General features: G+C 45.0%; 1 protein-coding gene across 2 annotated transcripts; it reads left to right on the plus strand.

Moving 5' to 3' along the window:
* Positions 1-243: 243 nt before the first annotated feature.
* Positions 244-19626, plus strand: NPHS2 (NPHS2 stomatin family member, podocin; the record flags this gene model as incomplete). Of its 2 annotated transcripts, XR_014318005.1 has the most annotated exons (10): positions 244-520; positions 1402-1505; positions 2177-2249; positions 2553-2635; positions 3730-3933; positions 4628-4683; positions 5237-5315; positions 5801-6168; positions 9467-9620; positions 19504-19626. XR_014318005.1 is itself a non-coding variant. In XM_082765704.1 (8 exons), the coding sequence occupies 8 exons, from the start codon at positions 244-246 to the stop codon at positions 6077-6079; spliced, it is 1155 nt and encodes a 384-aa protein (XP_082621830.1). In that variant the 3' UTR covers positions 6080-7312. The 2 variants fall into 2 exon arrangements, 1 of the variants encoding a protein (XP_082621830.1); XM_082765704.1 differs by lacking the exons at positions 9467-9620; positions 19504-19626 and having other exon boundaries at positions 5801-7312.
* Positions 19627-21272: the final 1646 nt, after the last annotated feature.

Genomic DNA, 21272 nt, shown 5'->3' on the forward strand with positions numbered 1-21272 from the left:
ACCTTGTCCAGGTCTAACTTCCCTTCCCATCTCCACAGCAGTGTGAGACGAGAGCAGAGCAGCTGGGAAACAGCTTGTTCACTTCACTGCCCATTATGTCTGACAAGCCTGTGATAAACTTGGAACAAGCCTCCTTGATCTGACACCTCCCCTTCTTCCCTCCCTTGCCTGCAGCAATAAATTCAAGCACAAATTCATCCTACTCCCACAGGAAGCTGCATGCTCCTCAATACAGAGAATCAGATGAGGATGGATGAGAGGTCTCGGAGCTCTTCCAGGGAGTCTCGTAAGCGAAACAGAGAGCCCCTGGCTACACAGAAGAAACGAGAGAAGAGGGAGAGCAGCAGAGAAGCCAACAAAGAGACAGGAGATGTAAAACAGGAGAAAAAAAAGGAGATCAAGAGCATTGCAGGGACTGATGGTCAGGTGCACACATCCACAGTGGTGGACGTGGATGATGTGATATCTGATGAAGAAATGGAGGCAATGATGTTGCTGGACAGCGAGCGTCATGAAGAAGGTATGGCTTATAGAAGGGAAGGGGCAGAAAACTGTGTGGGTCACAGTGTGACTTTGCTTTCTGCACAGTGAGTGTTGTCATGCTCACCTTGCATGGCTGTGTAGTTATTCTCAAGATGGATAGCCAGCCCAGCCAGCCTCCCAGCCAACTTCTGCAGACAGTACAGGAAGATCAGCATTGCCTAGCAAAGCAATGAACTTTGCAACCAGCACTTACATCCCCAGAATCCATTTTGCTTCAGCTCACTAATCCCCAATTCTATTCGTGCTCATAATTTTCTTGCTTGCCCTTCTTTAGGTGGACACAGGTAGCTTTACAGCAGAGTTCTCAGGGCCATGAACTCGTAGCTCCCTTCTAGATAACCCTTGAGAACAGCTCCTCTTCTCTGGAATGGGACTAAAATCGTCTTCAGGATATTTTGGATGCCCCTGATAGAGAGGGGTACTTACAGGCTGTGTGTGTTGATAGCTACCTCTCGCTTGCAATCCTTCTCTTTGTCATTAGCTTGTCTTTCTAAATATGCTTCTGGGATCCCAGCTCAGCCAGCAAGTTGCCCATTCTGAGCCTTCCAAAACTGCTTGGTAGCCAGAGGCCTTCAAGCTGAAGAGTGCTCTTTAGTAAAGGCACCATGGGGAAGCATGGCTCCATTGCTGTCAGTAATGCAGAGATAAAATTTCTCAGTCTGTCCTGGCAGCTCTTGGCCCCCTGAGACAGGGACTGTTTTTTAAACACAGATCCAGAGAGCGCCAAATGGTTCAACCATGCCAGATCTAGGCAAAGGACAACACTGACATTTATCTGTGCAGGCAGTTGCCAGGCCATCAGTATTCTGGGAACTGTCCTCTCCTAACTCAGCCATGTTGGATTTGATTTCTCCCTAGGTATAAAGTCACCAGGTCTTGGCATCTGCGAGTGGCTGCTGACTATCTTGTCTTTCCTGTTCATCGTAATGACCTTCCCCATTTCTGTCTGGTTCTGCATGAAGGTGAGAACAGGCACAGTGCCTCTTTACATGTGGTATTCAGTGTCTGGTGTGGATGTGCCCCGCTGGTACATATTGGCATAAAGCTTTGGCTTAAGTTCCTGTTTTTAAACAAATTGCAGGTCTGTTCACTTTTAAACACAACCTTCAGCCTACCCAGTTCAGAGATGGCTGCATTGCAGCAGCAGCGTAAATAGGTTTTGCATTACAATTTTAGAGAGATTGATCTCCCAGTTAATAGCAGATTTCCCCTCTTCCTCCAGTTTTCTCTCCAGATTTATAGCATGGCAGCAAGTAGACGTATTTTTATTACTGCTTCTCAGGAAATGGAAAATTTAAGCTCAGGGTGTTCAAGTTCAGCCAGCCTAGAAGGAAGCAGAGTGCTGGCCTCATCCTGGGAAATCCTGGGAAGCTCTAGCACGGGCTGCCTGCTCCTACCAAATTTCAGGCTGCTCCTCCACTGCTTGTGCATGAGCCAAGCAGCAGTTTTGGGCCAGGCTCTCCGCTGGGGTAAAGGGACTTGGTGACAGGAGACTCCACCAGCTCTCAGCCTGCTGAAATCCTCCCTTTGCAGGGCTTTACCAGAGCACAGGTCTTCCACACCGAGACTGTTGAGGCTTCTTTTGCCGATCCTTTGCCTTCCCCTCCAGCCTAGCTTTTGTCTCCCTCTGCAGGTAGTGCGGGAGTACGAGAGAGCCATCGTTTTCCGCCTTGGGCGTCTCCTTCCTGGCAGAGCCAGAGGACCTGGTAAGATGCTCACTGAGCTGCCCCCAGCCATGTCACTCCTCTTCATCATGCTTTACCAAAGCTCACTTACTGTGCCCTCCAAACAGGTACAAGTGGACAGTAGACAGTATGTCATTGGTCCTTCTTCTTGGGTTCAGTAGTTTCTAACAGCTTTTCCCAATACAGAAGCAGCCTCACAATTGGAGCCCATATATTGCTGGTCTTCTGTAGTTCTGCATGCTGACCCTTCCCCAGCTCCCCAGAGTAGAGGAGGCAATTTCTGTGGTTCTGATGATCACCAGCTGCCTTTCTTTTCCTCCACAGGCCTTTTCTTTTTTCTTCCCTGTCTGGACACGTATCACAAGGTGGACCTCCGCCTCAAAACCCTAGAGATCCCCTTCCACCAGGTATGACTGCCACCCCTTCTCTGTGTTAATTCTTGGGTCTCTTTATCATTGTGACAGTTCCGATTTTGCATTGCTATTAAGAAAGTGATGACTTCAGATAGTGATCCTGGAGCCAGGTCACGAAGGACCAATCCCTTGGCCATAAGGTTCTGCTTAGCACTGCCTGTGCTTCGGATCTCACTGCAGATCTTCCACCAGGCCTTCTTTGCAAAGCCCTAGCTCCTGGAATCCAGTGAGTGAATGAGAAGTCCCCCTTAACTCCCTGCTGCTATACTTCCAGCCTTTATGGCTGCATGGAGAAGTTTGAAAAAGTGTCTCAAAGTAACCCTAACACTTCAGAAAATGGAAAGCCAAAAATTCACCATAGTATTTGTCTTATGTTTTAAAACTACTGCGTTACAAATTTAGAGATTCAATCCCATTCAATTTGACAAGCTTTAGTGGTAACATATACCAATAGGAAGTGGCTGGGCCAAAGCTATTGGACCTTTTTTTTTTTTTTTAACCCACCACACTGAGGGGTACATACAGCAGGGACAGAAGCAAGACTTTACAGCCTTACAGGAGTGTTCCTCAATGAGGCTACTCTGCTCCTGTACAAGCCTGAGAAGGAGAAAGGGCTGAATCCTCGCCGCTAACCCTGGAAGCTGCAGCCTCCCTAGCCACAGTCCCCCAGGTTAAAGCCCTAATAGCCCCTCTTTTCCTTCTAGGACCTGTTCTCTGTGCCGCTGCCTTTATCTGGTACCCATGGTGTACAGCAAATCCTTGTGGTGATGGTACTGAGCAGCACTGAGCACACACCACGGAACAGGACTGGCCTAGGCAGCAGTGAGCAGGGAATCACAGAGTAGGACCTTCACCTGCTCACAGTTCCTAACTCAGTACCCAAACTGAGGAGGCAGACACGGTGATGCTCTGCAGGGAACTGAGATCTGGAGGTTATATAGTTTCCCCCCAGGGTCAGAAAGTAGTAGAGGTGGAAACGACAAAGATTTAACCATCCAGCTAGTCTCCCTCATTCCCAGAGTCATGCACTTTTCTCTGCTACCTTAAAGTTGTCAGAACCAGCTCTATCTCCCCTAATATCTTTTTAGGTGGTGACTAAAGACATGGTTACCTTGGAGATAGATGCCGTCTGTTACTACCGTTTGGAGAATGCCTCTCTTCTCCTCACCACCCTGACCGGTGTCTCCAGTGCCATCCAGCTGCTGGTACAGACCACCACGAAGCGCCTCCTGGCACATCGAGCCTTCTCTGAACTTCTCTTGGAGAGAAAGAGCATCAGCCAGGAGATAAAGGTGCTTCAGCAGGGGGAAGAGGGCAGAGCAAGGGCTGAATTCAGGCTCCACTAGGAAGCTCGGAGCATAATCAGTCCTCCTAAATCACAGACACTATTTTCCAGAAGGTGTAAAAACAACATGTCTCTTTCACAGAAAAAATGGGAGTTTAAAAAAATTATTTTTGGTTTTCAGTCATTTTAGGGGAAGAATTTACAGAGTGGGTCCCACAGGCATGTGTGTGTAGTAGCAAACATTATGGTGTGAGAGGCAAGCAGGAACCTTTTGATCACCTTCATCAGTGCTTTGCAGTATCCGAGCTTCAGTACTTACCCCAGAGAGGAAGTACTCATGGGAACTGCCTTCTGGTGCCTCAGTGAGATGCCGTAAGCTCTGAACACATGGGATCTCCAGCAGCAGCTCCCTGTGGCCATGCCACACAGACATGATGATACCAGTCACCAGCTGGGTGTTTCCTACGGAACTGATTTGCTTCCACAGCCAACACAGAAAGGACTGGTTAAATCTTGCTAAAACCCCAGGGCAAATACAAATCAGAAGTGAGGGAAATAATTTTATTTCTGAGGGTCCTCACACAATAGCACACACAATCTAATGAATATCTTGAATTAACACCTCTGCACTAACTCCCTTTGAGGGGTCTGGACAAGGGCCGGTGTTCTCCCTGTGCTCAGAAATATCCTCCTCTTCACAGGTGGCTTTGGATGCGGTCACAGGCCTCTGGGGCATCAAAGTGGAGAGAACAGAAATGTAGGTAGGAAATGCTGGTGCAGGCGGCTTCCCTGGCCTTTTGCCAGTACCCATCTTGCCCTGCTCACCTTTCTTCTTTGGCTCTGGCTCTTTCCCTGCAGCCATTCTGCAGCGGGGAGAGCCTCACCCCTCGCCTCTCTGTCCTCCCTTCCCCTTGCAGCCTCTGCCTCATGTAAATCTCTTAATGTGCAAATCTGGTGCTTGCTCCTGCACTGGCAGGCAGGGCAGGATCCATAGCTAGGATCTCATCACCACTTCACTGCTGCTGCAGGCAGAATTTGCAGCCAGTTCTGGTAGCCCAAGAGTCACAGCAAGCACCAAGCCTCTAGATCAAAGGCCTCGGTGTCTTAGCACTGGTTGGGATTCCAGCCTGAAAGTTTAAAAACCAGACTGGAAAATTAGGATGGGTATGAAGGTAGGAGGCTAAAGAGAGACAGCCAAAGGGGGACAGCACTGCAGAGGCTGACAGACAACATCCCAAGCCCCCAGCTGACTGTTCAGGGCTGCGAGGTGAGCCTAGAGCCCAGCTCATCCCTGTCCCTTACCACCACAGCAACAACGTGCAGCTACCCGCTGAAGTCCGGCAGTCCCTGGCCGTGGAAGCAGAGGCCCAGAGGCAGGCCAAAGTGCGGGTAAGCCAACCCTGAAGACCTCTTAACTCCTTTCAAAACATCCCTCCTTCCTTTCCCATCCCTGGTTTGAGGTCCATGGAACATGCCACACTCGGGTGCAGCTTGGGGAAGGTCTGGTCAAGATCTCCAGATCCTGTTTAATAGCTGTGTCTAGCAAGGGGAGCTGCAGCAAGAGCAAGGGCTTGCCCAGTGGAGTCCCAAATCTGGTACCTAGCCTACGGGTGGGACAGAAAGCCCCAGGGCTGCCCTCTCCCATGCTTTTGCAGGACGGGTATGTCTCGTTTTGAGTACCAGCGGGCCTAGTAGTGCACGTAGCTTTGGTAAAAACAAGTTAGACACGAGATTACAGACTCCTGGGAGCATGATACTTAGACAGCAGGAATGTTACAATCACATGGACCCTGGGAATTTCATAGTGGTGACCTCCCTCTGTAATAAACAGTCTGTGCCCCCTTTGTGCCCCCCTCACAAAAATCTTTATTTAGGTGATTGCTGCTGAGGGGGAAAAGGCTGCTTCTGAGTCCCTGCGCATGGCAGCTGAGATCCTGTCGAGTGCCCCTGCTGCTGCTCAGCTCCGTTACCTTCATGCCCTGCACTCCCTTGCTGCAGAGAAGCCTGCTGCCTTCATCTTGCCCCTGCCTTTGGACCCCATGAATCTGATCTCTCCAGCTACCCACAGCTCTCCGGGAGCGAGCAGCCTCGCCACAGACACCACAAAACTCCCAGAAGGTGTGAAAGACAAGAAGGACTCCCCCATGCTCTAAGAGTTGTCCCAGAAAAGGCTGCCACAGCCTGTGGTCAATCCTGCTCAGAGAGGAGCAAGAAAGCTGATCTACGGGCAGCCTACCAGCAGGTACTGGCCTGGAGGCAGGAGGGGAGGCAGCCAGGCCTGTAATATAAAGTAGATTGTACGTGGAAGAAACTTCTGCTTGATTTGGGAAGGGAAAAATATGGAGCACGAGGAGCAGGGCTGGTGCCTGTGTGAGCAGGGGATCGAGGGAAGAGGGTTGTCATCCCTTCCCTTTCACCTGACCCTGACACCTTAAGGCCTGACCCCTGGGGTCCGGGCCATCCTGCTGTGTTTTAACGCCCCCATCCCCAAACTGATAACCCGTCTCTCACTCATGACATTAGTTATAGGGAATTAAGGTGCAGAAAGCCCCACACTGGGATAAAAGGGGCAGGCACAAGCTGCCCCACAAGAGGGACTTGTCAGAGGCATTGGTTTCCTGTGGCTCTGTCCTTACACTCAGACTCTTTGGGATTTCCCTTCTGCACTGTTGGCTTTCTGTTTTAAAAAGCCAGCCCTACAGCTGGGTGGTAAAACAAAGCCAAGGCAGAAGTGCCTGCACAGGGGCACGTGCCTCCTTACAGCCCGCCTCCGTGTGCTGTGTCCAGGGAAGGTGGGAGTGGTCGGGTGGTACAGAAGGGATCCCTTTTCCCTCCATGTGAACGGGTGATGGGGTGACAACGCCAGGGAGACAGGGGTGGGAGCCCGACAACTGGGGGAACGGGAAGGGACTTAACACGTGGGAAATTTGGAAGGTGCTGCCAACCTGGCTCTCCTGCAAGGGACAAGAGAGAAGGGTCCTGTCCGTGGCGTACTCTTGGATATAGGATTTCACATCAGCACCTGTGCACATATACACACACACACAGGCAACCAAGGTGTTTAGTTAGCTCTAGTACCAAAAAAGGAGGAAAAGAAGGAAAGGGCAGCATTTATGGCTTGGCACCTTTCAGCTGTGCAGAGGGACGGCAGGCTGTGCTGCTGCTTGCTTCCACTGGGTGGCGAGGCAGGACAAGATCTGAACTTGTGGGCATCTGCTTCCAGTAGGACTGTCTGAAAATATGAGGTGATCCATTTAGCCAACTCCCACCGGGCTGAGAAGTGGGAATCCAGCACGAAACCAGCAGAGATCCTTGAGAACAGCAATACTCAACAAACAAACAAACAAAAACCAAACAGTGATACTTTTGCCCACTGCAGCAATCTTGCTAAACTCTACATGCAGGAAGTCCTCAAAATTCTTATAAAATCTGCCAAAAGCTACTTGAAATAGCCAGGGACCTACACATACTGTAAGCCTTTCCCTTGAAGGATAGGGGATTGAAAGAAATGCCATACACTAGGTTATGGCCAAGACAGAAGGCACTTTGTGGCCCTTTCTCTTAATCACCCACCCAGTAGTTTCTCATCACACGTGCCTAGCAGGGGTAGCCCAGCCAGTCTGTCACTCTTGTATTTTCACTCATTTTTTCCAGTCTTTCTGCGGACTGGTAAGACACACACTGTTAAATGCAGCTCTGTCCCAGGGATGGCCAGCAGGTACTGGCTTAACACTTCTGCAAGGGACAAGGAGCCCACTTCCACTACGTACCACCTAATTCTGTATTTTATCAGCCCTTTCATCTCCCTAGAGTCCCCTTCTCAGCACACAGTGTTCCCATAATTCTCACCACACAAGTATTTGCTGGCCTTCTTACAGCAAGGACACTCAGCAAACCAGCCCCTTTACAAGTGGAAGGGGAAAAAACCCTCATCCTTGAACTCAGTAATCACACAGCATCTGAGCTTCAGGTGTAACCTCCCATCCAGATCATTTTGCTGTTGTAACCCTCTCAGGATGCTGTTTGTTGTCTGCAATAGATCTCAGTTGTGATCCAGCCATGGAAAGCTAGCTCTGGGAAGTGGAACAGCTCTGTAACCTTCCATTGATGAACACGAGCTGTGTATTTACTTCTCTAAAGCTGGTTCTGTTTTTTAATTCTGATGCTAGGGTAAGCCCCTCTTTTCCAGCCTAGAGCAAAATGGTGTGATACTGCTCATAGCTGCAGACAATCCTTTCTCCAAACGCTTCTCAGGCTACATTTCTAACTCCCTGTAAAATGATCCACCCAGACCAAGGTTCCTTGGCAATCAAGGACCATCACCTGCAAGTAATGTCTGAAAGGAACAACAGAGCCTGAGGATTAAGACTTTCAGAGACACATGGCACCGTGCCAGGGCCCACATCTCTCTATTTGCACTCCTATCTGCAGAAGTCAGGCATATTTTTTTCAAACATGTAACTTTTCTGCAAAGTTGCAGAAAAGGCAGATGAAAGCTAAGAGCATCCTCAGTTCCAAAGAACCCTTGTTCCAGCAGGATCTTTTCTCTTTGACGTACACAGAGCTGGCAGAAACTTGTCGTTTTACCTTCAGGAGGTATTACATTCAAAAACTTTACAGAAGGAAACATCATTTAAAAATGTGCTTCGATATTACTGATATATGATGGTTTCAAAATAGAATTTACTCGGGGGGAGTTGGCAGGGGCTGTCTGGAGCAGATGCAATTCCTGACAGTTTCACTGCCTGCTCTTCAGAGCTGAGACTGGGTCAAACTGCAGAGGCGTGCCAAATCCAGGCAGCTGCTGCTGTCCTTGCAGAGCTTTATAACCACACAGACTGTCCTGGGCTGGGAACTGACAGAAGCAGCAGCCCTGGGCAACTGCCTCGCTGGGCAGTTTGGCTTGTTCAGGCTGTAGGGGTACTGCATATGAGGAGCCAGGGGACTCAGATGCCAAGCACAGAAATCACAGGGAGATGGAGCGTGTGTTTTAAATACCATCTCAGTACAATGAGAGGGTAAACAAGCTGTAAACGCATTAAAGTTGTGGAAGGAAGTAGTGGATAAGCAAGATAGGTGTGGAAGTGGTAGAGCCAGCTAGAAAAATGGCATACCCACTGAGATGGCACAGAGAGGGGAGTAGCAGATAAGGAGCAAAGGCACTGGACTGGGAACGAGATGCTATTACGAATGGACACTAAGAAACTAAGAAACTACTCAGGCATTGCTGTTCTTTAATGGTTGCTTTTTCTGGATCCCTTGGACTGTCCAGAGGTAGAAGCTTTGGGACTTGAGCAGGCCTCACCTTCTGACACGCTTTCTTGGAAGCATTTTTCTGAAAGAAAAAATGAAAAAAAAAAAACTACACAACACAAACCAAAGCCATTAAAATGCAGAGTAATATTGTGCCCAAGGTATTACATTTTCAACAAACCAATTAATCTCTCCTACTTTGATGTCAGAGAGGATGCAATGAAGGACTAAGGGAAGAAGTTTTAATTCCCACTTTTTCTCCTTCTCCACGTTTTATATCTGAGCAGATCCAGCTGAGAAAGGAGGCAAGGACATGCATTCATCCCCAACAAACGTGCCACCTAAGGAAATCATTGCCACATCACATGGGCAGGACCAGTACATGAGCAGTGTTCAAAGAACTGGAGACAGCAAGGGTATCCTGTGCTACAAACACAAAAGGTATGTGAGTGTGAAGGGACCTGGAACTTTCTTTTCTACCCAAAACCTAGTGGTCCTAAGCAGATCTTTTTGACTGTAATAGGGACTGCTTACTTACAAGGAAGATGAAGCCAATTACAGTGGTTTCCTATATCTAGAGTAGATACAGACCCTGTGTCATATGTCAAAATCAAACCAAATGACTTTCAAAAACAGATGGATTTCAGCAGTTCTTTCTGCCCCAATCTGGAATTATGGTAAAAGCCTCCTTGCTTGGCCTCTGCCAATGAGTCTAGACAAAACCCTAGAAATTGTGCAGGAGGAAAGGGGCCTGCACTAAATGGAACACATGAATGAGGTACCCTCAAAGATTGCTTCCCTCTCTCAGTCCAGGAGAGGGTCCAGAATACTGATTATCCTGACCTTGCTCTTCTTTGGGTGTAGCTTCAGGGACAACTTTACCCTTTTTCTCCAGCTCACTCTCTAGCTCCTGGATTTTCTCCAGAGCTTCTCCCAGCTTCGTCTCAAAACCTTCAGCTCTCTCCTCTGCTTTCTGAGCACGGATCTCTGTTTCTCTGAATCAAAGAAGCAAAGATAATGCTGAAACCTCAAATCTAAGCAGCTACTGGCAGGGTACCTAAAAGAAAGATTTATAAAGCTGAAGCGTTCAGTAGGATTGAATGACTCTATAAAACACATTTATGGTTTCAGAGAAGGGCACTGTTAAAAGATCTATAAGGGACAGGGACTTTGTGGCACAGCTATGTAAACCCTGCAAAGTGAATTCATCTTAAAACTGCGTTTGCTAGCAAAGGGTGAGATACTGATCTGCACCGTGCAAGGATAAACACAGAGTGCAGTCAATTCTATTAGCCAGGCTAACGGGCAGGGTTGCCCCAGATAGTAGCGTCCTACCAGTGCTAACAGGACCCAAACTATTAAGAAGTCTTGAGAGAAAAACAAACAAACAAACAAACAAACAAACAAACATCACGAGTACCTCTGCAATGTACCTCAGGAGTACACAAAACAAAAAATCTGCACGCGTATGGACAGCTGACAGCAGCTCTGGTCCCAGAGTAAAATGGGTCACATTTTTAGCTAACATAAATCACAATGAATCTCCCAAGACAATCAGTAGGGAAGGAAACCCAGAGTTAAGCCAACAGAGATGGGTGAAGCAGAACTTTACAAGAAAGCAGAACAGCCTGGGGTGAAACCCTGCTCTGCTCATGCCTCCAGCATAGGAGGAGTACTTACAGGAGCTGCACTTGCAGGTGTTCCAGCATGGCAAGGGCTTCAAACTCTTTCTGAGAAAAGGGAGTTGACGACTTGCTGGCAGTCATCTCCCTCTGGTTGGGAAGAACAAAACCTTCCATAAGTGAATGTGCCTGATTTGGTGCTGGTCTCAGTACATGGTCACAACACAGACAAGAGCTCAGTATCAGCAAGGCATGTAAAAACAGAGCCTAGTTCAAGCATTTTGTTTTGAATTGATCTGATCATATCTTGGCATTAAAAATAAAGTAAAATAATTTTCTGACTTAGGCATGACTATCCCACCGGCCTATATTCTTGCGTTGCCCACACATTCACTGGGCTACGGAGGTTGAGATGGCTGTAGCCTGACCAGGAGCAAAGAAATTAACAAACCAGTGTTCAGAGAAGAGAGAGGGGCAGCTCCCCAAAGAGTCCAACAGGCGTAAGTTAGCTTTCTTCATCTGAAGAAAAGAACCACAGCTTCTCTGGAAAAGTAACTAAAGGCTCCTACTCTAAACTTAGGAAGATAACTGCAATTTCCAGAGACTTATTTTTGGAAACAAATGAAAATCCACAGGCACACTCCTGAGTCTCCCACTATCACTCGGCACTAGCTGCCCGCCTCTAAAGCATGAAGGGCAAGGAACACCCAGCAACACCGCATGCTGAGGGGGTAGGACTGGCCAGTGACAGTTTGCTAAAGATCCACAGTTTGTGTACATCGAGGCTCTGCTCTGGATGTCTGACTGGCCAGCATGACTGGACAAGGCAGGCCCTATGATTCTGAGGAGCAAATTCACTGACAGAGGCCTTTAGCCTGGAGCCCTCTTCCAAAGAGTACTGTCCCAAAGGAAAGTGGAGAAATCAGGGACCCAGGATGCACAGCTGGCCAAAAGCAACTGGAACTTCTTGGTTCCCTGTTGTTAAGGAAGCTCTCTGAATCCCTCCTCCTATGTGTGTCCAGCACCAAATCATTTTCATCGTCCCAGGAAATGCTGCCAGACTCCCCCAGTCTCTGCTGGTAGTCCTGGTTCAGACTACACTCATCCCGTTACTGGTCCTGAGTCCGTGGTACAGGGCAGTAACGCATGGGTCAGGTGGATAAACTGAGGCAGCAATAGCTGTGCTAATGAGTATTTTATAGTGGCAAGAAGAGAGGAATGAGAGAACACTAGCACCTTGCACTGCCCCAGCAGGCCTGACACGAGCATTACAGTGCCTGACCAGCTAAAACCCAGCTCCTGAGCTCTGCCACGCATGCTAAAGCCCTCAGTGTAGCAGAGCCTCCTACCCCTGTAACTGAAATGATGTCTGACTTCAGGGACTTCAGGTGGATGTTGGAGTCGTGTCCCACGTATCTGATCATGTCTTCAGTAGCTTCATCACCTTCACTCAGATCATCTGCACCAGCACTGGGCTGCTGCTAAGAAAGAAAATGAACAAGAAGTAGGAGAAGTAACACTAGCTTAGTGACATTCAGGGTAGTTAAGGGGATGTGTTTCACATGCACTAAGCAATTAAAAAAAAAAAAAAAAAAAAAAAGGCACTGCTGGCACGTGGCATATTGCAGCTTGTAGTCACCTGTGTAAGAGCTATTTCCTCCTTTACTGTTAATGTTTCTTCCTGTGTTATGGGTTTCTTGTAGCTGTTGGCATCATCGGCTCTAAGCCCCTCTGAAATGGTTGTGTCCTTAAGCTTAAGCTTCAGTTGCAATTCCTGTAAGGCAGCGTAAGGACTGGGTTAGTAATGCTTCCTTTGTCCACCCAAGTAACCTAGTCTCTCAAAGCTAACCACTCTCTGACTTTCACTTGGACACATTTAGATCTAGACTTCAGCCACCAAGAAGGTCCTCAGTATGAATATCTTTTAAATCACAAAGGAATATGTTAATTACTGAACGTTTCATAAGCAGGACCCACTGTGGCATTCCTGCTTTGTACAGGCCATGGCACTGCCTGCGGGTCGACTTCAGAGCTGCTGCAAACAATTTGTTCAAGACAATAGATCTAAAGCCATTTTCTCATCAGAATTTCAGCTGTTATGTATGAAATTAGACCACCATAAAACACATCGAGTTGTCACAGACAGTGTCAGGCATCCATCTAGCCACATAAGGAATTAACTAGAAGTTCATTCTGACCTGAGCAAGTCAACCACAAGGATTCCAGCCAAAGTTCACACCGAGGGATGAAGCAAAAACAAGGTGAACTGATCTACCAGCAGGTAATAGCTTCTAGCTTCAGTGAAGCTCCAGCTTCACCCTCACAAGAAGCACTGGCTTTTAACCAGTTTACAGTCATAACTTCATATCTCTAACCACAGCTTTGAGTGCATGGAGATCTCCATGCTAAACCTTCCCTCAAACTGAACTGTAGCTCCTTCTTTAAGAAGTTTTGAAGCTGATCTTCATTCAAACTGGTTCAATCCAGAGCAGCAAACGCAGTCTATATATACCTCTGATCCAAAGAGTTTTCTCAGTTCCTCTGAATCCAGAAAAGAGACAGGAGTGCCTTTGATCTCTGAAAGGAGAAGGCTGCACACTTGAATCCAATTACAGCACTCAGTCTGAGAAGACATAACAGAAAAGAGGGATTGCTGAGCAAGAAACATAGCTGTAATCATACTCATTCACAAAATTAAGTAGTTCCATCTTTCTATATTTATCTGTTCCAGGGACATACCTGGAACCTTTCATCCACACCCTAAAAAGGAAATGTAAGACATATTTCTCCAAGCTTTCAGAAGTGGCATCTATCACAGGCTAATCACTCACATCAACTAATTGCTTTAACAAGCTCCACCTTGAGCCAGTGCAAGAATGTCTATCAGGCCACTGACAGGGCAGAAATGAGTGCAAATCCCAAGGTTACTTTTTCAGTCACTAAGCTAACACAAAACAGAAGCACAAGCATTTTCAGTCTCTGCAGAGAAGCTTCTTAAGTTCCTGGGAGCAATACCATTTGTCCTCTGCTCAATGCGGCCTTGGGCTTCAGGAAAGGTCGACCTCTCGTGCTCCTGAAGTGCAGGCAAAGCTCAGCTAAACAGCTGAGGTCACGCTGGTATTACTTACTGAAGGAAGAAATATACATTATCATGCTCCCCCAGCTGCTTCAAATGAAGATGCTGCCATCAACATGTACTTTGAGTAAGAGCTTTATCAGCAAGTGTAAAGTAAGGAGGCAGAAGGTAGGCTATCTGACTGCAAAAGACTTCAGCTAATTATGTATAGAGATATATTGCATCAAACACTTCCAGGAACTCCAAAGCACTGCTTGGGTCTAAATGTACATGGCTCTGACAAGCTTAAAAGCAGAGGTGAATCTACTGCCACTCATATGGAATAAATCTAGCAGAAGAGCCTCAAACACGGTAAGGGAAGTATTAAAACTGAACATGACCCGGGTTTATCTGCTTTCCAGTACTGTGGGAAACTTGAGGGACCAGGGTAATCCGCTGGAGTAGCAGGAGTCTTCCTCCTTCTTGAAACCCTCACGCATGTTTTTCTCTACCTTTCACAAAGTAAATGTGGTCTCATCTACTCCAGACCTACAGAGTTGGAAGTGGTCACCTTTTTACCTTGATCTTATTCAGCTCCTCCAGCTCAAAATCAGCTTCTAAATCCATCTCTGACCGTTTCTTTCGAACAATTTCACTGACAATCTCACGGCAGCAGCTGCAAAGAGGGAGAATGTCATCAACCCTGCAAGAGCACCTTCAAATGCTTTATTCCTTTCAATCAGCATCCTGTTGCTGTCTGCAAAATGTATGAGCTATCTCTAGACTTCTTTACTAGAGAAGTCTTCCGAAGAGCAATCCTCACCTGTCCCACTCATACAACAACCTCCCAGTCAGCTTATCTGTGCCTGTGCTGCACTAACCCACGGTGAATGTGTGAGCACAGATGCCGAATAAGGTGCAGGCTTTGGTCCAGTAACATGGACTCAGACTCACCGCCTGTACTGCTTTACATCCTCCAGAGGTCATGTTCAGAAATGTAGGCAGAACCCACACAATCCCGGATGCCAGCATGTTTTATGGCAGCCTTAGGTATAAAGCAGACACTGCCGTTCTCTTGCAATGTACCTGTCTTATTAGGTTCCCACCAAATTCCAATAAGACCCATTTAAGATTTGGGAAATTATCTAAGGACAATCACATTGGTGGGATCTATTGCCCTGAGGAACCTCTCTGCACACTACACATTTCTTCCTCAATAAACCCCCCTTAGATTAAACTGAAAACCTCAATTCATACCTGACTATAGAACCAGACAGCCTGCACATCTTGGCAACCAGCTCTTTAGCTTCATCCTGTAGTTTATGAGCACTCAGAAGCCTGAGGTCCTTGTCTGTCTCAGTTTCTGACTCCTGCTGCTGGGGACACTCACAGGACAAGCGGTCTGCTATCACATGTCGCAGCAAATTCACCAGCCACAGGGTCAGGTTTCTGTGCAGTTCAGTCACCTGCACAAAACATCGGAGCAAATCTAAACCAGTAATAAATGACTGGTCTTGCCACGTAGTATGAAGTCAGTGCGTTTCACATACGTCAATGTCCTGCCTAATTCAATTTGCAAACTGACCTAATGACAGAAATATTTACCTTTACCATCTTTTTTCTTCTATATTCATTCATATTACCAACACATCTTTTCCTACTGTGCATCTGTCCTTCTGCAAGTTTTTATTTAGCGTCATGAGTTGTTTTTTTTTTTTTTTTAATCAGCCATGTGGCACTCTTTCTTGTCCAGAATTCAGCAGCAAACCAAAAATCCCACATCATACTTAAATAACATTCAAAAAAATGCATAGCAAGAGCCTCCTGCTCTACAATCCTGGGAGAAAAATTAAAAACAAACAAACAAACATACACAAAACTAGCAGCCAAAACAGCTCTCTCACAAGGAAATGTCAACATTATTCCAAAGGAAATTCTTGCTAAAGATTAGCACAATAACATTGTGTTCATGCACTGTTTTGAGACCTTGCAGCTATTTTTAGGAGTCCTGCTATGCTTCCCTAGCTGGAAGACATAAGCCAGAACTTAAGCAGGAAAGAAGGCATCAAAGGAGAAACAAGCATTCCTCACAGCTGTGCTCTAGCCAGATGAAACTTAAAAGAAAGAGCAAATGCCAGATACAGTGCTCTTCTAGCAGTTTCAAGCTTCCACTTACATCATTAAGATGCATGATGCTCTTCTCAACCTCATTATTCATAGAAAGAATCCATCGCTGAATCATCTTAGAAAATTCTCTAGGTACCACCCTGAAACAACAAAAACAACAAAAAAATAATCCAGAGACAAAGCGACATCTAGTGCACCAGACCCAAGGATCTCCTGGCTCAAAGACACCTTTTGCTTGCCAGCTCAAGGACAACAACGTTTAGTACACCATATACTGGGATCATGACAGACAGATTTGTTAATTTGTTTGTGGACGAGCTTGTCATTTGCAAAAAATCCCTAATGTATATGTTATGCATTTGCTCTGAAAATACTTTATTTCCTGATGATATTTACCAAAGACAATAGAGCACTAAAAAGAAGAGTATGCCCCCAGAAATCTGCCTGTAAATGAATCACATATTGTGGTTTTTTTTCCTTCAAATGTCAAGATTTCCAAAGCAGGTGGCAGTTTTGAGAAAGACAGTGGCGTTCCAGGAGTGATATTGAAGCCACCAACTGTCTCCACAGATCTTGCCAAATCAAAGCAAATGGCCAAATCAAGGCAAATGAAAGACAGTCACCAATCATTTTAACACTTCAGCTGATCACATTTATCCCACTGCCAGTTTCCTGTGCCAGGATCCTCACAAAATAACACTTCTCTTTTCTTATGAATGTAGTTTAATGTACAGGGCCAGCCCAGATACAATTAACACCCCTGTCCTTACGGGAGATGTGGTTCCATATCATTCTTAGCTTCATGCAACTGGCCAGAGCCTATACAGCTCATCACTGCATCCACCTGGGCCAACCACAAAGGAATCCTGTGATAAAATGCCTGCAGCTCAGATTCGTGCATGCCAGAACCTTTCTTCAGCTTTTGCACCTTAAATAACCAATCTTCCATACTTCTCACCAAGGCTGTCAAAAACGTAGTTGTGCCTGGAGGGGAAGAAAATATGAACCTTTAATTACTTTCTTTCAGCCAACAAAAACAAAGCTCAATTCAAAGTCCTTTGCCAAGAGGGATGAACAGCCTATGTGGGAACTGGCTACGCTTGGTATTAAGAATGAACTGTTTAGTAAGCATTGAATTAGAAGCAAGCTGAAAGAAAATGGGCTTGATTTGGAGCTCTGACTTTTCTTCTTGTCTTGGCAGATTTGGCTCCCTTACTACAAAAACAAATGTGATGGCTTAATAGAACTCTTTAAAAAAAAAAAAAAAAAAGCTTTGCAGTTACAACCCCATTCTTCAAAAGTAATACAATGTACACAGATATGTAAAATGCCTGGATAAGGTAGTAAATTACTTGTTCGTTCACTCAGCAGGCATATGCTGATGGATATTCTCTGTCTGTTGGGAGTATGCTTGAAATGGAGCAATAGCTGCTTTTGATGTCCAATGTTTTAACTTTCTTTAAACCCTGCTAAAGTCCTGGCCTCCATGATGTCTTGTTGCAAAAATGACGTGTTACACACATAGAGGTGGATTACATTTTTTTAAATATTTTAATGAACCAGTTTCCCTACTGTACAGCAGTGTTGGGATGTTCAGACTGGTAAGAAAGGGAAGAGGTTACCCTCCACTTGGTGAAGCCTTTCAGAGTGCACTATAGGAGCCCCACAACCAGAAATGAGACAGGCTTGCTTTGGGAAGATTTCATGATTGCATTGATCTTTTAAACTTAATCATCTCCAGCAAAAGAGAGGACATACTTGGATCTCTCTGGAGATGTCACTCAAATTCCAGCTGCCAAGTTCAGTCAAAAAATCTTATCTTCCAAAAAAGGTACAGCTTTGAGGAGTGATCAAGGAAGAATTGCTAAAAGCAAAGACCTCAAGCCAAACCTTATACACTTCATATAAGTCCTTTCATATCTCCTGTCTAAAACAATCTCCTATCTCATTGCTTGATCTGCATCTCTGATCTTTGTCATCAAATACCAAACTATTCGTATTTGTGTCACATGCTGCTTGACACCAGGCAGTCAGATCTTAGCAGATAATAAATAGTTCAGGTAAATGCCTTACATTGCCTTACACAACAAAATTACAATGTTCTCAGTACTGTCTCTTACCTTTTCTTTATCTTTTCTTTAAATATTTTTTTAATATTTATTTATTTATTTATTTATTTTTACTGCAGCTGCAATGTGAAGGGATACCTTGTCTCTTCTACTGAGCAGCCATGAAATTAAAGCGCAGAAATTACTCCAAGCAATTCAAAATATACTGCTTTGTACGGAGGAAGAGAATAACTTTATTGTGGTCCAGTTCCCAAAGCCTTTGTTAAAATCTAACACCTCCCACTCAATCACCCACCCTTTTTCTGCACTTTATTGATGGAAGCAATTTTATACCAGCTGTTCGCACTGTGCCTGCCTAGCCTTTTGTCCAGATCATTACTAACTATCAAGGCTTGTGACAATCCGCTGTTAACTTTTTGCCTTGTTGGTATCTGGCCAATTTTGTCCCTGTTTTTTCTTCCTTCTCTCACTTTCTAATGAGAACTACTGGGAGTATTTACTTCCTTTAGCTGTCTTTTAGGTTGGACAGACTTATCATTTTATCTCAGCTCCTTTAGTAGGCTGAAATATAACATGCAGCATAAGATCATGTAGTAAAAAGCTCAGGGTAACCTTGAGTGAAAGGATAAGGTGGCAGTACAAGAAGTAGCTTAGCAAACATGAGCAGCAGTTCTAGACAGCACATGTTCAGTTTAGTTTTAGTCTGCTAAAAGGAAATAAGATGATTAAAAACATCAGAGAGAAAACGATTTTGAAATCAGAAATGAGTCAAGGCCTTTGAGAGGCAAAGGTTGAGAAGGTTAGTTGCAAATTACCTAACAAATGTTTGTTATCTCACACAGAACATGATAACTTTATATCAGCAACAAAAACATTTATTTACATAATTTATTTCCAGGATAATTCATTATCTAGATTAAGATAACTTTGTTTTAGTGATAAGGCAATAAAAAAGTATTACACTCTGAGACAGTATTATCTGGTCAATGATCTCCAAAGTAACATTTTGATTTAAAACATAAACTTGTATTCTTTACTTTTACGTTTATTTACATTTCCACACACTATCCACATAGTCACAACCTGCACACAATCCCTCTGAATTTAATGTAAAACTTACATCTTACTTGTACTGCATTTTCCTTTGATTGCACTGTATTGCATCTCAAATTCCAGATATCATTTTTATATGTGATTGTGAGTCAAGTTACTTGGAGTTTATCCTTTCAATGCTTTTGGTTACCAACACATATCTGGGGGGTCAGACTTTAGCTTTGCAAAAAGCTAATGATTATGTCAACTGGTCCATTTTTTTTTTTTACCTGCTACCTCCCTGACATACCCAAAGAAAGCCTGAACCACAAAAATGGTTATTTCTTACCATTATTCCCACTTATCCTTATATTGTATTGCTGGTAGAGTTCACGTGCACTTTTGTTTATTTCTTCCAGGGCAGCATACTGTGGAGGCAATGCCCCAGTGAAGTCCCGGTGTCGATTCAGCACTGTTTGTCCTAGCTCTGTCCAGTGTTCCTGTAGCCTGGCAGCACTTCTGAGACTTTCTGTCTTTGCTAAGTACACCTCTCCTCCATACTGCTGTATGTCTTCCTTCAGCATCTAAAAGAAAAGCAGTGAGCTTATTGTGTCTCCAAAAGTTGGACCACCCCTTGGCTGCAACAGAAACATGGTGGAAGTCAGGTAAGAGAATTACGAGGAATCCGTGAGCATAAAGATGCCACAGTGAGTAAACAGCATAATAAGTTGACAGCTTACTCCATGAGGGTGACAATGGTGAGTGCTTTTACAGTTTAATATCATTTATCAGTCACCAGAGCTGTCAGTCAGTGCTCAAATGTGTGACCAAGTCTAACGCACTGCCTGAGCTTTGGCATTGGTCACAACTTTTCATGTGCAGACTCTTAATTGAAGCTTCAGCACAAAAATACTAAGCTGATGTGTTTTCATTCACCTTTGTGATAGGCATAGACACTTACTGTGGCTCAGCTAACAAGTGGTAATTTGCTGAGCAAATACCCCTCAATAATATGTTCAACCCCCAGAAATCTTACATTTATCAAGATCTTCATATCTGGGATGATTTCATCCAAGAGCTCTTCATTCATCTGAGAGGACCTAAGCAGAGAGAAAGAAGGGATGAGATTTGAGAGAGAAAATTCTCCTTCATTAGTCTATGTACAACCAAGAGACATACAGTATACGCACTGAATATGTGATACAAACTGTAACTTGAACAAAAGTAGAAAACAACAGGCACTACTCAGTGGTGATTTTTGTTCTCTGACTCAACATAATGCCAACTGAATGGCAGTTAAGAAAATTCAATTACTACCACTATAGTGGAAATATATAAAATGATTTCTTTTGTTAGTGCAGGTGGTGTGTGCATTTCTGCATTTTGCCCTTGCATTTATCCTTTATTTAACATATCATGATGAACTAACAAAAAATCTGCATTATACACAATAACATACAAAAAGACTTTGGGTTTGGAATCTCATCTCTTAGAGTCTCGTATCTGTACTGCTCTACTGAAGTATCAGTGCATGTGCCTGCAAGTTAAAATGAACCAAACTAAACAGAACAATTCTGTCGCAGCAATGACAGCTGCAAAAATGAAACTCTGGTTCATAATGGGAGGGTAAAATCCTTGCTCCACTGGAGTCAACAGCAACCTCTCCACTGAATTCAGCCACAAACCTACAGAATCACTTTAGTTACCATTAGGGACCTGATTATCAAAATAAATGTATGGAGCACAAAAGCGGAGCAGTGAAGGATGTGAAAATTGCAGATTGTACCAAATCTCATTACATTTGAGAGTCAGAAAGTCAGTGCATGCTTTGTGAAACCTGCTGTCACAAGGTTAAAGTTGGGGAAATTGACTACTACCCCAGACACTCTGGGCCTCTCACAGGTTACTGTCACGGTACTGAAGCCACTTGTTGAGACTGCGGCACACAATTTGCAGTTTTTCCTTGCTGGACTCCTCCAAATGCTCTATTTCTGCTCCAACACGACCCATCATTTCTCTGAACTTCTCTGCCTCTTCTTGCAGATCAGCAAGGTCGCTTGTGTCCTGCAGGCATTGGGTAAGAGGATGGGAAAAAGAACTGTTGTAGTGATTGTTTTGATGTGAGTTGAAGGAATTCTCCCCTTCAGCCTGGCTATTTTGAGATATACCTATATATCAAAGATCTGGA

The sequence above is a fragment of the Aythya marila genome (genome assembly GCF_965140915.1).
Source record: "Aythya marila genome assembly, chromosome: 8".
NCBI classification, from domain to species: Eukaryota; Metazoa; Chordata; class Aves; order Anseriformes; family Anatidae; genus Aythya; species Aythya marila.